The 16,478-nt window shown below is 54.4% G+C and overlaps 2 protein-coding genes across 10 annotated transcripts in view; one reads left to right on the forward strand and one right to left on the reverse strand.

Annotated features, from left to right (window-relative positions):
- LOC125168566 (cholesterol side-chain cleavage enzyme, mitochondrial) overlaps positions 1-13,583 on the forward strand; it is a 28,115-nt gene extending 14,532 nt beyond the window's left edge. For all 4 annotated transcript variants that reach the window (XM_047863702.1, XM_047863703.1, XM_047863704.1 and 1 more), the window contains 8 exons: positions 3,288-3,443; positions 6,122-6,321; positions 7,175-7,378; positions 8,036-8,193; positions 11,362-11,528; positions 12,018-12,096; positions 12,585-12,782; positions 13,228-13,583. In XM_047863702.1, the coding sequence (XP_047719658.1) occupies positions 3,304-3,443; positions 6,122-6,321; positions 7,175-7,378; positions 8,036-8,193; positions 11,362-11,528; positions 12,018-12,096; positions 12,585-12,782; positions 13,228-13,359 (1,278 nt within the window). In that variant the 5' untranslated portion in view covers positions 3,288-3,303 and the 3' untranslated portion in view covers positions 13,360-13,583. The remainder of the gene's footprint in view (positions 1-3,287; positions 3,444-6,121; positions 6,322-7,174; positions 7,379-8,035; positions 8,194-11,361; positions 11,529-12,017; positions 12,097-12,584; positions 12,783-13,227) is intronic.
- Positions 13,584-15,125: 1,542 nt separating this feature from the next.
- The window catches only part of CCDC33 (coiled-coil domain containing 33), a 90,398-nt gene continuing 89,045 nt past the window's right edge, over positions 15,126-16,478 (reverse strand). For 5 of the 6 annotated variants that reach the window (XM_047863157.1, XM_047863154.1, XM_047863156.1 and 2 more), the window contains 2 exons: positions 16,160-16,273; positions 15,126-15,317 (listed from right to left, as the gene is read on the reverse strand). In XM_047863157.1, coding sequence (XP_047719113.1) covers positions 15,195-15,317; positions 16,160-16,273 — 237 coding nt within the window. In that variant the 3' untranslated portion in view covers positions 15,126-15,194. Of the gene's footprint in view, positions 15,318-16,069; positions 16,274-16,478 lie in introns of those variants that run through there. The other variant, XM_047863155.1, reaches the window with a different exon arrangement.

The following is a 16,478-nucleotide window of genomic DNA, read 5'->3' on the forward strand; positions in this document are numbered from 1 at the left end:
GGTGGCAGGAGAAGAGAGAAGGCTTCCCAGACAATGGGTTCAGTTCCCAGCCCTGAGGCCTCAGGTCCTACACGCTATGAAATTGACTGGGGGGAGGTGATCAGGGCCGAAGCCCTGTTAACTGCCTCCCTGCCTCAGCCATCCTTAAGACAGCTTGGAAGGTAAGTTTGTCATCCCACTGTGGGAGGAAACTGAAGCTGGAGAGGTAAGGATTCTTGCCCTGGTCTCCTGCTGGGGTGCCGGCCTCACCCCTCAGCCCTCTGGAGCAGCTCTGGAGCAGCTGATTTTGTCCCTTCCCCTCGGCTGGGCCACAGCTCCTCTTCTCCAGGCATCTGCCTTGATTTCTGCCTCAAGGAAGGGGCCTTTGGTCTTTTAGCCTCTGAATGTACTCCCCCCGCCCCTTCCCCTATTCCGAGGGAGGGACGGGGTCTGCGGGCTGCCCTTGGTGGGAGGTCTCACTCGTTCTGATTTAGCTATGCACCTTCCAGGCACACCTGGGCTTTGTTCTGAGCAGATACTTAAGAGACTGGAGGTGGTGGAGGTGCGGGTTGGGGGCAAGGAGGGGACCCAGGGAGGGGCGGTGCATTTTCCTTTAAGTGAAAGGGTCAGGATGGGGAAAGGGCATTGATAGGATATGTTGCCTGTCTTGAAGGGGGGGTCGGGACGGGAGGGCAGGCAGGGCAGGCGTGTTTGTGGAGGGGTGCAGCTGCTCATTGGTCAGGGTTCCTTCCTCCTCCTCTCCCGTCAGGGTTCCTACCTCCTTCTCTCCCAGAGCTGGTTGGAAGCAGGGAGTCCCATCCCGCCCCCCCGCCCCCCCCCCCCCCCCCACGCATTGCCCAGCACAGAGAAGATGGATCCTCCCTTCCTGCTCCCTTCGCTCCTCCTCCTTCCCTGCTTCTTCTCCCTCGGGTAGGAACCTAGGAACTCGTATTTTATCAAGCCCCTTCTGTTTTCTGAGTCACTAGCTCTCGACGCATCCTTGTATTTGATGTTACTATTCACATTTTACAGATGGAGAAAGTGAGCCAGGAAGGAGAAGGTCATTCCTGCGTCTTGCCAAGGTCACACAGCTTGTCAGGGCAAAGCCAGGGCTATCTTTGGAACCCCAATTGTCTGACTTCTAGTTCAGTGTCACTGTTATGTTCTAACTTATAGCCCAGAAATGATACATTTGTGAATAAATGAGAATAAACAATTCAGAAAATATAGACAAGCACAATGGAAAATTGCAATCAGACACAATCTCAATTTTGATAATATGTATATTTTTTATTTGAGAGAGAGACAGTGCACGATGTAGGGGGAGAGAGGCAGAGAGAGTAGAGAGAATCTCAAGCAGGTTCTGCATTCAGAGGGCTCAAAGATGCAGGGCTCGATCCCACAACTCGGATCATGACCCAAGTGGAAGTCAAGAGTCGGACGCTCAACCTACTGAGCCACCCAGGCGCCTCTCAATTTTGATAATATTTATGTAACATTAAGAATGTGAATATATTATGTATGCTGTTTGTTGGGGTCCCACAACGACATATGGAGGACTTCTTTCCTCTTCTCTCTCTTTAATATAATTTTAAAAGGCAGCACGGTAGTCCGTAGTGTGGATAAGCCTTATGATGGTAGCCAGTTCTTTAAAGTGGACATCCAGCCCTCTCTGGGGTTTTTTGCTATTAGACACGAGGCTTATCCATCAGGCATCATTGTCACGCTTCAGATCACTGCCTCGGGCTAGATTCCCAGAGTTGGAATTGATAACAATGGCAGTTCAAGGATTTTGCTGAGCTGGGGGGGGGGGGGGGGGGGGATGGGGCTAGTGGTGTGAGGTCGCTTGGTAGCTGGAAAAACACGGAGGGGATTTTCTGGGAGGCCACAGACAAAGCCCAAAGGGACCTGGGAAGGTAGGCTGGGGTGCAATGGGTCAGTGGTTAATGAGGGACGGCTCCCTCTCCCCTCTTCCTCTTTCTTCCCCTCCTCCCCCCTCCCCCCATCTCTTTGAGGAAGGGGGAGGGGAGAGAACTTGGCTTGGACCTGTGTGTTTTTATATGTTGTCTTATAGGGTACCTTGAATTAAGTTTCTTAGGCAAAAGGCAGATGCAAGTAAGAAGTGGACTTTTCTGCTGTTTCCCCACAGTTGTGGTTTATGTTTTTCAATTTTTTACTTAAATGTTAGTTAGCACGCAGTGCAATATTGGTTTCAGGAGTAGACTTGAGGGGTTCATCACGTACGTAGAACACCCAGTGCTCATCCCAAGTGCCCCCCTTAATGCCCATCACCCGTCTAGCCCATGCCCCTCCCCCCATCAACCCTCAGTTCTCTATCTTTAAGAGTCTTTTGTGGTGGTGTTTTATTTATTTATTTTTTCAATTTTTTTTTTTAACATGTATTTATTTTTGAGACAGAGACAGAGCATGAATGGGGGAGGGTCGGAGAGAGAGGGAGACACAGAATCTGAAACAGGCTCCAGGCTCTGAGCGGTCAGCACAGAGCCCTACACGGGGCTCGAACTCACGGACCGCGAGATCATGACCTGAGCCGAAGTCGGACGCTTAACCGACTGAGCCACCCAGGCGCCCCTGTGGTGGTGTTTTAACAGAGACTGTAAAGTGCTTTGTGACAGGTATCTATGCCCGAGGCCTGATATTTTACCAGGGTTTTGTTTGAATAGAGACAAAGTGCTTTGTTGGAGTCTGAGGAGAGGCAGGGTGGCTACTCCCAGAATTGCAATCCTAGAGCCTAGAAGGGACTGGCTGGCCAGGCCTATGGACTACCTAGAAATCTACACCGAGTCCCTCCAGTAGTGACAGGACCACGCTGTTTCTGAGCTCTGCGGTGGGTGCGAGGCGGGGAGGGTGCTGAGGCTTTGGATGCCCAAGAAGAAGGGCGTGGGAGCGAGGATCTGATGGTCCACGGTAGACCCTGGGTGGGGGCAGGCTCGTCCTGGGGCCAGGCAGCAGCTACCGTGATGGCAAGAGGAGCATAAAGCTGTCACTTATCCAATGCCTGACTGGAGTCACTTCCATAGACTGTATCATCTTGTCCGTCAGCAACCCTGTGAGACAGGTACTGTATCTCCATTTTATAAAGAAGGAAATGGACTCAGAAGGGGTGAGCGCCTTGCCTCGGGTCACACAGCAAGGAGTGCTGTGGGATCGGGGTCCACTCCCAGGACTGTTTGCTCTGCAGTCTTGGCCACGAGGCGGTTATATGTGAGCTGGGCCCCGTCCTGATTGCCCCGAGTCTGCATGGCTCTCCGGGAACCCACCCTAGCTCGTCTCCTCTGTTCCCCCAGGGAGAAGCTGGGCAGCATGGAGTCGGTTTATATCATCGACCCTGAAGATGTGGCCCTTCTCTTTAAGTTCGAGGGTCCCACTCCAGAACGATTTTCCATCCCACCGTGGGTGGCCTATCACCAGCATTACCAGAGACCCCTCGGCGTCCTGTTGAAGTGAGTCCTGGGCCATCTCCGGGGAGCTGGTGGGAGATGATGGGCAGCTGTGGCATGGGGCCTCTGGGCAAATCCCTGGCATCTTCCTGTCACCATAAAGCCGCTGATGGTGAAACGCTCTGCCAGCCTTCAGGGAAGTGCTCAGGCTGAAGATTGTAATGAGTAAATAAAGATCTAGAACAGTTCTCATTTATTGGTTCACGCTTTAAGACCCATCTTTTTAAAAAAAAAATTTTTTTTTAACGTTTATTTATTTTTGAGACAGAGAGAGACAGAGCATGAACAGGGGAGGGTCAGAGAGAGAGGGAGACACAGAATCGGAAACAGGCTCCAGGCTCTGAGAGGTCAGCACAGAGCCCGACGCGGGGCTTGAACCCACGGACCGTGAGATCACGACCTGAGCCGAAGTCAGACACTTAACTGACCAAGCCACCCAGGTGCCCCAAGACCCATCTTTTTGAGCACCTGCTGTGTGCCAGGCTCTGGGGTACAGTGACAAGGAGGGCAGGGCCCCGCCACCGTGAGTCTAAAGGGGCAGTGAGAATCGCGGACAAGTCGGTGTATGTAAGTATAACGGACACAGTTGTCCACCAAATCGCTCATCAAACGTTGACATGTGACCATGTCAAGTGTTGCTGAGGATACAGAGAGATGAGAGTTCTCGTGGCTTGCTCGCGGGAGTGAAAGCTGGTGCTGCCACTTTGGAAAATGGTTGGGCATCGCCTCTTGTGGCTGAGTGTTCACACACCTACAAGACAGCAGGTCTGCGCTCAGGGATAGACGCCAAAGAACGGGTCCCCAGGGGACGTGAGCTAGAGTGGTTGAGCAGGGCTGTTCATAAGGCAAAACCCAGGAAACCACCTAAATGCCCGACAGGAGCGAGAATGAGTGAGTGGTGGCACACGCCAGTCAAAGTGAATGGACTCAGTGACCCGCAACCATCCAGATGATACTTAGAAGTGTAAAACTGAGGGAAAAAAGCAAGTCATGACAGTTCTTTAAAAAAGTTAAAAACAGGGGCACTCGGGTGGCTTAGTCGGTTAAGCACCGACTTTGGCTCAGGTCAAGATCTCGCGGCCCGTGAGTTCGAGCCCCACCTCGGGCTTTGTGCTGACAGCTCAGAGCCTGGAACCCGCTTCAGATGCTGTGTCTCCCTCTCTCTCTGCTCCTCCCCGGCTTGTACTCTGTCTCTCTCTCTCTTAAAAATAAATATTAAAAAAAATTTTTTTTAAAGCTGAAAACAAGTATACATTTATTATTATTATTATAGTTATTAACATTTATTTATTTTTGAGAGACAGAGACAGAGTGTGAGCAGGGGAGGGGCAGAGAAAGGGAGACACAGAATCCAAAGCAGGCTCCAGGCTCTGAGCTGTCAGCAGAGTCCGATGTGGGGCTCGAACCCATGAACTGTGAGATCGTGACCTGAGCTGAAGTCCAATGCTCCACTGACTGAGCCACCCAGGCACCGCCCTTTTTTGAATTTATTTATTTATTTTTTAATTTACATCCAAGTTAGTTAGCATATAATGCAATAATGGTTTCAGGAGTAGATTCTAGTGATTCATCCCCTATGTATGACACCCAGTGCTCATCCCAGCAAGTGTCTTCCGTAATGCCCCTTACCCATTTTAGCCCATCCCCCTCCCCACAACCCTTAGCAGCCCTTAGTTTGTTCTCTATATTTAAGAGCCTCTTATGTTTTGTCTCCCTCCTTGTTTTTATATTATTTTTGCTTCCCTTCCCTTATGTTCATCTATTTTGTACCTTAGATTCCTCATATGAGTGAGGTCATATGATATCTGTCTTTTCTCTAATTTCGCTTAACCTAATACCTGCTAGTTCCATCCACATAGTTGCAAATGGCAAGATTTCATTCTTTTTGATTGCTGAGTAATACTCCATTGTAAATATATACCACATCTTTATCCATTCATCAGGTATACATTTTTAGAATAATTATAGATCAAACTATATACAAAAACAAGCAGAGGAGTCAGGGTGGTCCCCTTGGCCAGGGAGGCAGGAAGTGGGAGGACCAGGTCGGCCTATGTAAGTTACTGTCAAGTTCCTAGTTTTCGTATTGCCTGGTGAGTTTGTAATAATATCCTTATAAACAAGCGAAGCCGTCAAACTACAAAGAGGGCTTTGTGTGGATCTCTTTCCAAGTATGGGCCGTAAGCTGAGGTCTATCATTAACCCAATTCAGGGCACCTGAGCTCCCCCACCAATGGTGCTGGTGGGACATAACCAGGGGTGCAGAGGAGGAGAGATTGGCCAGTTGTATCTGTGCAGGGGCCAGAAAAGGTGAAGTCGAGGGGCACTTGAATGGCAGGAGGTGAACATCAGCCAAGAGGAAGGGCATGTGTGCCGCTGAGGCAAACACTAGAGGATTTGAAAGTTACTTTGAGGTTCTAAGAATAGGAGTTCTTGGCCACAGCAGCAGCGGGGTAGAGGCAGTGGGGGGAGGTTGGGGTTTTGTTCTCTCTACCCTCTTTCTTCCTGCCTCCATGCCAGGCAGAAGCTGGGAGATGGGAAGCCCAGAGTGATGGGGGTGGAAGTGAGTGCCGGGCTCTGAGCTGTGGCTCGGCCTCCTGGGAAAGTTGAGTCAGCCCCCTCTGTGTCTGCCAGGCCTGGGGTTTGTGACCATCAGGGCCTGAGGGCCTGTGTTTTCTCAGGAAGTCAGGAGCTTGGAAGAAAGACCGACTGGCCCTGAACCAGGAGGTGATGTCTCCAGAGGCCATAAAGAACTTCATCCCCCTGCTGGACCCAGTGTCTCAGGACTTTGTGAAAGTCCTGCACAGGCGCATCAAGCTGCAGGGCTCCGGAAAGTTCTCAGGGGACATCAGCGACAACCTGTTTCGCTTTGCCTTTGAGTGTAAGGAGACTGTTTCTGCCTGGCAGTGGTCCTGTGGGTGGGAGAACCCAGCCTCCTACCTTGAGACCCAGCACAGATCCTGAAGAAGCATTGGGATTGGCCTCTGGGATGAACTGCTGGACTCATCCTCTACCTCTCTCTCTCCTGGGACACTGACCTTCGAGGTCTGGGAGAGGAAGGGATAGTTGGGTGGTTAATCTAAATGGGGTAGTTGAGGATATGTAGGAGTTTTATAGATGGAGTAAGGAGTCAGGCAGTATGGAAAGAGGGAATGGTGCATGCAAAGGCCTGTGGCTTGATGGCTATCATGTGATCACTGCAGGAGATTCGGGGTGTCCAGAGTTTGGTATGAAGTCAACATTCAAATTCCTGACCAAGTAGGCAGGAAACACTTGGGGCGGTTGGCAGTTTTTAGGTCCAGCCAGAGTGGGTCTTGGATGGCCAATCCACTTTCCCATATGGCCTGTTTCGGGAGATAGCCAATTTGGTCACTTCCAGATGAGAAATTGATCTCCCTTCCCAGGAGGAAAGCCCAGAGGCTGCTTGGGGTGCTGTTGGAGGGTGGGAGGCGCAGTTTCAGCCCCGCCTGGGCACTTTCCCTGCTGGAGACTGCTTCCTGCCACCCTTTGCAGGGTCTTCTACTCGCCCCTCTGAAGGACCCGAGTGGCTCCCAGAGGGTAGCTTTCCCTCAGTCCTGCCATTTCCACTGTTTGGGACTCAGGCCTCAGTTTCTTTACTGAAGGAGCCTGAGGTTGGGTGCAGGAGATCCTCTGGGTTGGCGGGGGTGGGGTTCGTGGGGGCTGACGCCCTCAGATGGCCAGGTTGAAAGGGGCTTTTCTGCCTCCCCCTGCAGCCATCACCAACGTCATGTTTGGGGAGCGCCTGGGGATGCTGGAGGAGGTGGTGGACCCTGACGCCCAGCGGTTCATCGACGCTGTCTACCAGATGTTCCACACCAGTGTCCCCATGCTCAACTTCCCCCCAGACCTGTTCCGTCTATTCAAGACCAAGACCTGGAGGGACCACGTGGCTGCGTGGGATGTGATTTTCAATAAAGGTGAAGGCTGGTTAGCCACGTCTGGGGGCCAGGAGAGCCCTGTCTACCCCAGAGGGTGGGAAACCCAGGCCTGGGATGGGCGGGTGGGGGGGGCGGGGAAAGGTAAGAAATCTCTGCTCTCTGGTGGGCAGGGAGAGGAGGCAGGAAGGCCCCGGAACTCCTGTCCATGGTGGCCTAAAGGCTGGCTGTTGGAGATGGTTAGAAAGAGGATCAAAGACATTCATCATATTCTTCCCAAGAGCCCAGGATCTCCCGAGGGTTAAGGACTGGTGCTCCAGACACAGCTGTGCTTGGTGACAGATTAGGACTTTGGTGAGCGAGATTGGTAAGGTAGGGTGGAGAAGGCAGATGGGGGTGTGGTGTTGACCTCAGACCTAGAACCATATCCCAGCTCTGCCCCCCAACCCCCGACACTCTCGTGACCTTGGGCAAGCCACTCCCCTTTAGGGCTTCTGTTTCCTAATCTGTAAAATGGGGGATGATCTCACCTCCCTCCCTGGAGCTGTGGTCAAGAATTAAATGGATATGAAGGGCTTAGCAGAGAGTGTGTGCTCAGTTAAGTGGCAGCCGAGCTAGCTGGGCTCTTGAACCCGCAGGCCCTTGGTGCCTGCCCTCCCACCTGCAGAGAGCTCACTCTTCCTTTCTCCTCCTGCACAGCGGAGGCATACACCCAGAACTTCTACTGGGACCTGAGGCACAAGAGAGATTTCAACAATTACCCCTGCATCCTCCAACGCCTCCTAAGAAGTCACAAGCTGCTCTTTGAGGATGTCAAGGCCAACATAACAGAGATGTTGGCAGGGGGTGTGGACACGGTGAGGTGGCCGAAGGCACATCCTGTCCCTTCCTGTGCCCCGTGCCCCTTCCCCACCAGTCTGCCTCGTTGCCTGAAACCCCACCCATGTGGGGTGGGCCTCCCTTTCTCCGGTTGCATTTCTTAAATCCTAATCTTCTAGGATGAGGAAGGGCCAGGTCACATGGTCACCCATGGTACATAACTTGAGGCTGATCTGCCAGGTTTTCTTGGCCTGTGAGAACGGAGCACCCAGGCATAGGTGGCGGGCCCAGGTTGTGCCTGGAGCCCTTGAGGGAGAGAGGGGTGCTCCAATCAAAGGTGGAGGACACAGCTTGCTCGATTCAGGAAGGCAGGCAGGACCGCAGAAGATCTGGGAGCCAGTAGAACATCCTCCCCCTTCCAGACGTCAGTCCCCCATGGTGCCCCCCTGTGTCTGGAGGCATGCTCTGTGGTGTCTCCCTCAGGCCCTCTCCACAGGCGGTTCAATACCCCAGAAACTTCTTGACTGTCAACATGTCTCTGGCCTGTGTGCGGTCCCTTTTACCACTATCTTGAACCTTCCCAGGCCACTGTGATAGTGAGGGCTCATTATTTAGTGTTTATGGAGTGTTAGTTGTGATTCAGGCATCGAGACCGTAAAGATGGATGCTATAGACCCCAAATGTCCCAAAGGGCCCGGGAAGGAAGGGCATATCAGCGTGCCGGGGCTGTTAGAACAAAGTACCACAGACCGGATGGCCTAAAACACAGAAATTTATCTTCTCACAGTTGGAGCTAGAAGTCCAAGAGCCAGGTGGCTGGGTTGGTTTCTTCTGCGGCCTCTACTTGGCTTGTAGATAGCTGTCCTCTCCCTGTGTCTTCACAGGGTCTGTGCACGCATGCGCACGTGTGTCTGTGTCCTAACCTCCTCTTCTTAGAAGCACAGCAGTCCTGTTAGATTAGGCCCCACCCACGTGACCTCATTTCACCGTAATTCGCTCTTCAAAGGCCCCACGGCCCTCAGTGTCCCATGGTGAGGTACTGGGGGGTCAGGACTTCAGCCTGTGAACTTGGCAGGGACGCGGGGCAGCCCACGACGAGGAGGCTGCATGGGTGCCGATGACCACCACGCGTGTTGTAGGGTCGGCCGACCAGGCATGTGCCAGAGTACTGACGGTGCCCAGAGGAGGGAGAGAAAACGGTGGCCTTGTAGGACAGGGACAGCGCCCCATAGAGGAGCCGACATTCAGCTTGTGTCTTGAAGGCTGCTGCTGGGAGGAGGGAGAAACAAATTTCAGGACTAGGGAGACACGTGCCAAAGCCCTCGGGTTAGTAACTTTCTTTCCTCGTATCGGATTTCTATTGGGCTCTAACAGCGGATTGTTGGTCTCTGGGACAGGATGCAGCCGAGCCTTCGAGCATATTTTAAACCTAGTTCATCGTCAGTTATGTAGAAGACAAAACCGCTCACCTATTTTTGGGTAACATTTTTTAAGCCTGTCCTAGGGGCACCTGGGTGGCGCAGTCGGTTGAGCGTCCCACTTCAGCTCAGGTCATGATCTCAGTCAGTGAGTTCGAGCCCCACGTAGGACTCCGTGCTGGCAGCTCAGAGCCCGGAGCCTGCTTCGGATTCCGTCTCCCCCTCTCTCTGCCCCTCCCCTCCCCAGCTCATGCTCTGTCTCTTTCTCTCTCTCAAAAATAAAATAAGTATTGGGGCGCCTGGGTGGCGCAGTCAGTTAAGCGTCTGACTTCAGCCAGGTCACGATCTCGCGGTCCGTGAGTTCGAGCCCTGTGTCGGGCTCTGGGCCGATGGCTCAGAGCCTGGAGCCTGTTTCCGATTCTGTGTCTCCCTCTCTCTCTGCCCCTCCCCTGTTCATGCTCTGTCTCTCTCTGTCCCAAAAATAAATAAACGTTGAAAAAATTTAAAATAAAAAATAAAAAAATAAAATAAAATAAGTATTTAAAAAAATTTAAAAATTAAGCCTGTCCTAGATGGCAGGCAGGGTCCTAAGCTTTTCACATGTATTAACTCATTTAGTATTCACAAACAACACTATGAGGTATGTTACTATTATCCCTCTGTTTTAGATGAGGAAACTGGCGCACAGAGAGGTTAAGTAACTTAAGGTCACACAGTTGGTAACTTAGTTGACTATCGTATTCAATATCTCCCAAGTACCTAGTTTGTGTCAGGCCTTGGAGGTGATAAGACCATTACACACATTTGATCTGAGCCTTAAAGGAGTACATCATTGCCTCCTAGGTTTGGCAGAGGGCGGCGGGGGTGGGGGCGGTAATTCTAGAATGAGCAAACAGCATGCGGAAGATTTCTGGGCTTCGGGAGCTGTGTGTAGCTAGAACATTAGGGGGCAGGGGGCCTGGGAGCGGTAGGCAAGTGTTGGGGGGAGCCTCACGGGTCAGGCAAAAGCTTCTGGGGCCAGGTAAGGATTTGGAGCTGGGAAGTGGCCTCATGACATTTTTTCCGGAGTGCTCCTGCCGGGAGGAAGGAGGAGACCAAAATATGACCCTTGGTCAGATAGCAGCATGTCCCGGCCCCAGGAGGGAGGGCTGCTTCAGCCTGGGGTCCCCCCACCCCCGTGAAGAATCTTGGACTGTGGGGCTTGACGAGTGTCACTCACGCTTCAGTGAGGGGCTACTGGTCACTACCTCCGGCTAATACTGAGATGGGCTGGTCCATCCCAGAATAGACCGCATTGCTCATTGAAACACGGATGGAAAACAGGTCTGGTGGCTCTGGTTTCAGTATCTTTGGGCCTCACTTTCTTTTCTGTTCCCACAGGCAAGGGCTAATGTTTGGGGAAGGTCTAACGGGAGAGGGGTGGGATGGCAGTCATTGGGGAGTACAGCCCTTACAGTAGTAGGATTTGGCTTCCAAAGGCCTCTGGAGTCCTCTGGAAGAAGGCGCCAGCTATATGGGTGACTCTGCTGGCTGGGGAAACAGGTGGGCGCTGGTGACATCGGGGACGAGGGCAGGGACAAATGCTGCCCCAAACATTCCTGCCTGGGGGGTGAGGCAGGCTCTTTGGACGTTTGCCTGTCAAACTGTGTTTTGCTTTCGTGGACGGTGGCCTCTGGATGCAGGGATGAGAGTGGGCAAAGATCCTTGGAAGTGAGAATTTAGCATGGGTTTAGATGCCTCAGGAGTGATGGGTCCTCCTTGTCTTCCACACCGCACACTCCCTGCCAGACATCCATGACACTGCAGTGGCACTTGTACGAGATGGCACGCAGCCTGAAGGTGCAGGAGATGCTGCGGGAGGAGGTCCGGGCTGCCCGGCGCCAGGCCCAGGGAGACATCAGCATGATGTTGCAGCACGTCCCGCTCCTCAAAGCCAGCATCAAGGAGACACTGAGGCAAGCCCAACCCTCCCAGGCCCACCCACTTCATCCCCCACATCCCTGGGCAGGGCCGAAGGGATGTTGATACGAAGTGAGAAGTCCGGGGAGACAGCTGGGAATGGCGAGGGAGGAGAGAAGAATACGGTCCGTCCCCAGATCCCCCCGGGGCACTGGGGCTGAGATGCCTTGCTGGGTGTACAGGCTCTGTCCAGGCCTCAGGGCATCGGCTTCCTTTTCTGTTGTTTTAAAGTTTATTTATTTATTTTGAGAGAGAGAGAGAGAGAGAGAGAGAGAGAATGAGCACAAGCGGGGGAGGGGCAGAGAGCGAGAGGGAGATCCCAAGCAGGCTCCGCGCTGACAGCTGACAGCATGGAGCCCGACGTGGGGTTCGAAGTCATGAACCGTGAGATCGTGACCTGAACCGAAATCAAGAGTTGGACGCTTAACTGACTGAGCCACCCGGGTGCCCTGGGGCATCAGCTTCTGAATGCCTTCCTCCGGCAGACTCCACCCCATCTCCGTGACCCTGCAGAGATACCTTGAAAATGACTTGGTTCTTCGAAATTACATGATTCCTGCCAAGGTGGGTGCAGCGGGGGGGGGCTGCCGGCTCTGCCAGTCAGACAGAGGAGGCTGGGGACAGACTGCAGTTGCACACAGCTGGGTGGCGACGAGGGTTTCTGTCCCCTCTTTCTCCCTGGAGCTGGCTGGTGCAGCAGTCCAAGTAGGAATGAAGGGCAGGAGTACTGGGCATAGTGGGTGATGGTCCCTGGAATATTGCTGGAGCCCAGGGTTAGGAGGGAGGCCCCACTGGGTCTCGGGAGTCCTCTGGGGTTGAGGAAAGGGCTGGACAATCCCTTGAGCCATCCCTGGCCTTGAGTCTTCAGTCCTGCCCATCTGATGGGTGAGGCTCAGGGAGGGGTGGGAACTTTTTCAACGTCACACGGTGGGCGGGGTCCCGTGCTGGAACACTGGGCAGCCTGGCTGGGGAGCGGGGGTGGGGAAGCTGAGTTAATGCTCCCGGCTGGGAGTAGATGAAGCCTCTCAGGCCTCTGCCCACCTTGTCCCCAGACATTGGTGCAGGTGTCCACCTATGCCTTGGGCCAAGACCCCACCTTCTTCCTCAATCCGGGCAAGTTTGACCCAACCCGATGGCTGAGTAAAGACAAGGAACTCATCCACTTCCGGAACCTGGGCTTTGGCTGGGGTGTGCGGCAGTGTGTGGGCCGGCGGATCGCTGAGCTCGAGATGACCCTCTTCCTCATCCATGTGAGTCCGGCCGGGGGCATCTGGCCACCCTGGGCTGGCCGTGGCCCTAATGAAGGCAGTGACCCTCCTACTCTCATCCCTGCCCGGAGCCCAGAGAGTACAGGGCTGGGGACATCTGTCTCCCATTATTTGCCTTCCTCCTCCCTGACAGTTTCGGGCTAATCTTCTTATGGCCCATCGGTGTCCCCTGGCCATCTGTTCCCCCCCAAGCGGGATGGGATGGGTAAGGGGGTGGGGGGGACAAGGTTTCGTTGAAGCTATAAGGCTGATCGAGGGGACGAGGCACTAGTCGTGCATTTTCAGGCGCTGTGCAGGGCCAAACAGGAGCTGGCCGTGAGTTCCTCCAGTCACTCACGACAGGTGACACCTACAGGTGAATGAGCCTGGCCCTGAGGGAGACAGCCCCTCCCCACCTCTCCCCTAAGCCCACACCCCTCTTTCTCAGATTCTGGAGAACTTCAGAGTTGAAATGCAACATCTCAGTGATGTGGGCACCATATTCAACCTCATCCTGATGCCCGACAAGCCCATCCTCCTCACCTTCAGGCCCTACAGCCAGGACCCACCCCAGGTGTGATTAGAGAGGGTGGACGCTGCCTCTCCCACCTCTCAGGCCAGCAGGGGTGCTGGAGGAAGGTCGGGGTGGGGCTCATGGCGGTTCTGCTCTTCAGTCCCCAGCCCCCCTCTCCTGCTCCTTTTGGGCCAGCTCTGGGAGGAGAAAGTTGGCCAGGGCACCCCTCTTTCTCCCACCTCTTCCCCTTCTTTTCCTGACCCATGAAGGCAATAAATGACCGAACCGTGTGAAGTGTTCTCATTTCCGTCCGACCCCCGAGTGATCTATCGCTCCTGTGACGATGCTCCCTGACCTGGGTCAGCAACGGGATCTGGGCACGAATGGGGCACCCAGGGCAGCTGCCCTTGAAGCCAATTCTATTGGGACCCACCTGCTCAGGAGCCAGTAGGATTAACCCCCTTGCTGCCTGGGGCTGGGGGCAAGGCAGAGCAGGTGGCGGGCTATTGCCACCGTGTGGGGAGCTCCTGGAGCGGCGGGCAGAGGGACAAAGGACCCGGCTTCTGTTGAGGGAACAGGGTGGTCTGAGAACAGACTTCTGGGCAGGCCCACCTATCAGGAAGGAGGTTCCTGTAGACCTCTGACTGGCTGAACTCAGGGTGGGAGTTCCCTATGGGGTCATGAGGACTTCCTGCCAAGGTCAGCTAGAGTTCTGGGGCATGTCCGGGGCTAAGCCTGAGTGAGGGTCTGGTGTGAGGTGGCCAATCTAGGGAATAAGAGGCCAGTATGTTTGCTTTGCCCCACCCGGTCTTTCTCTGGGCAGTAGGCAGGAAGACTGTGGCTGGGCCTTTGGTGCATTATTTGGACTGCCTGACACTGGTCCCAGTTTTGGCCCCCTTACCCTCTCTGAGTTCTATAACTCCCGACCAGGTGCCTGGTCCCTCCTGGCCCTCTGCTAGCCAAGTCTAAGTTCTGCAGGCAGACAGGGGAGCTAGTCCCGCCCAGGACAGCGGCCCTGCTGCCCTGGTCTCTTCTACCAGCATCTGAAGGTGCTGAGTCCACTTTTGGAGCCTTTCTACTTTTCCCTACCATAGAATCATCTTTCTTGTTGGCTTTCTCTCTCTTTCTTGCTTCCTTTCACTTCTCTGGGCCCCAGTTGTCTTTGACTCAGAAACGGTAGGGCTGGAAAGGGCACTACCGTCGAAGAAGTCAAGCTCTGCATGGGACAGATGGGGAAATGGAAGCCCAGAGAGGTTGCTTGGGTCACTCAAGGTCGCACAGCATGTTTATAACTAGAATCCGGGCCTTCCGACTCTCAGCAGAGGGTTCCTTCCCCTAGCCCCATCTGCTTTCCTGTCCCTGGCTATATATGGACACAACATTGCCCACTCAGCCTGGCCCTGGTTAATGGACTATTTCACGCTAACATGTAACTGATTGCCACAGTCAGGCTTTAAGTCTTTCCCTTCCCAAGAAACTGATCAATCGAACTGGAAAGAAGGGATTTCAGATATGAGATGTTTAGGGGCAAGTGGAAAGTCCCAGCCTCCCTCACATCTTCCAAAAGAGCTGGCCTCAGGTGGCCTCATTTCTTCTGGAGTTCTGGAAGGGGCTTGTCTCCCTGGCTCCTGCTTTGGAAGGGCTCTTCTCCCCCACCCTCCTGGGTCCACTATGGCCTTTGGCTCTCCCAAAATGGTAGCTTCTGGGACAGGCAGGAGGCTATAAGGCTGCAGCAGAGGGACCAGGCCCAGAGTGGGGTCTGGAAGGAGGAAGCTGGGCCCCCTAGGCTGCCCTACCCCAGAAAAGAGACGAATGCTCATGGACTTACAGCATTTAATGGAGTCATTTGGGGGGTGGAATGAGACTCCCCAGCACACAGAGAGGGAGGTCTGCTCCGGCACTCAGGTCTGCTGAGACTCAGGTCTTTGGGAGTTTGAGGGCTTGTTGAGCTTGGTCTCTGAGCTGGGCGTCAAGGGGTCCAGCTTTGAGGGTCGCCTGCTGTCCTTGGAGAGGGCCGAGTAGTGCTGTGGTGTGCAGAGCAAAGTGAGGTGAGCACGCCCCTGCCGCTGGGGGCGGGGGATGACCCATTAAAGTGCATCTTGGCAAGCCATGCCTCAGAGGATCCAAAACCTAGTGGGCCACGACTTCGCAAAGTTTCCCACAGCTGTTTAACCACAGCAAGTCAAACCCGATTTCTCCAAGAGCCCCCAGGTCTCAGCAGGTGACTTTGCCAAGGTAGCCCTGTGTTCTCTGTGTCCCGCCCCCACGCCCCAACCTCCCATCCTCTTCCGGCCTTTCCGGGAGCCTGGAGATGTGCAGAACACTGATGGCTCAAGGGCAGGAGCCTTCAGGGGTGTTGCTCTGGGGGACCTGGGGGCCTGGGGCTGAGCTTGAAGGGCAGTTGTGAACAGACCCATGTGCGCTCAGGACGCCGCCAGTGTTTCTCTCTGGCAACGTTGCTCCCCTCCCTGGCAGAGGTGCGGTACTGCAGTTGCCCGAGAAGGTGAGCTCCTGGGAGGACCTCAGGTGCTAAGGGGCTGGGTGGGGGCCGCAGCTACTCTGCCCATGCTAAAGGACAGCCAGTGCCAGAGCAGTCCAGAAACGCCTGGACAACCCCCACCCACGGCCATCACCCCTGGATTCTCACCACCACCCGTGGGGCATCTCAGCGATGCCTTAGGCAGGTGGGACATCGAGACCAGGCGAGGGCTTCTGGTGGTAACAGAGCAGAAACTGAGACTTCCAGTGGGTGGCTGGTCCCCCTGCGTAGTTCTTCTCAGGGCCGGGTGACTCGGGATTGGGGCGGGGAGTGGCTGCCAGCCCCACTGCCTGAGCCCCAAGGAGCTCGTCCAGAGGGCTCACTCACAGGCAGGTCAGTGATGATGGAGTTTGAGGGTTGCGCCAAGCCGTGCTCTTGCTCCTGCAGCCTTGTGGCCAAGTCCTGCTTCTCTCGTCCCCAGCGTCGAGCCGAGTCCTCTAACTGTGGACACGGAGAGGGACAGATGGGGAACTGCTGGGCAGCAGGGCCCATCCCTGCGATCCAGGACATCCAGAGCCTGAGCCTCCTCTCCGGGCAGTGAGCAAAACCCTGGGCAATGTGGACCTGCTACCTTCCGGAAACAGCAGGCGTGGCAGGGTGGCGGGGGAGGGGTCTAAGACACAGAAGGACCTTCTCTGCGTTCCAA

This window comes from Prionailurus viverrinus, chromosome B3 (assembly GCF_022837055.1).
Source record: "Prionailurus viverrinus isolate Anna chromosome B3, UM_Priviv_1.0, whole genome shotgun sequence".
NCBI classification, from domain to species: domain Eukaryota; kingdom Metazoa; phylum Chordata; class Mammalia; order Carnivora; family Felidae; genus Prionailurus; species Prionailurus viverrinus.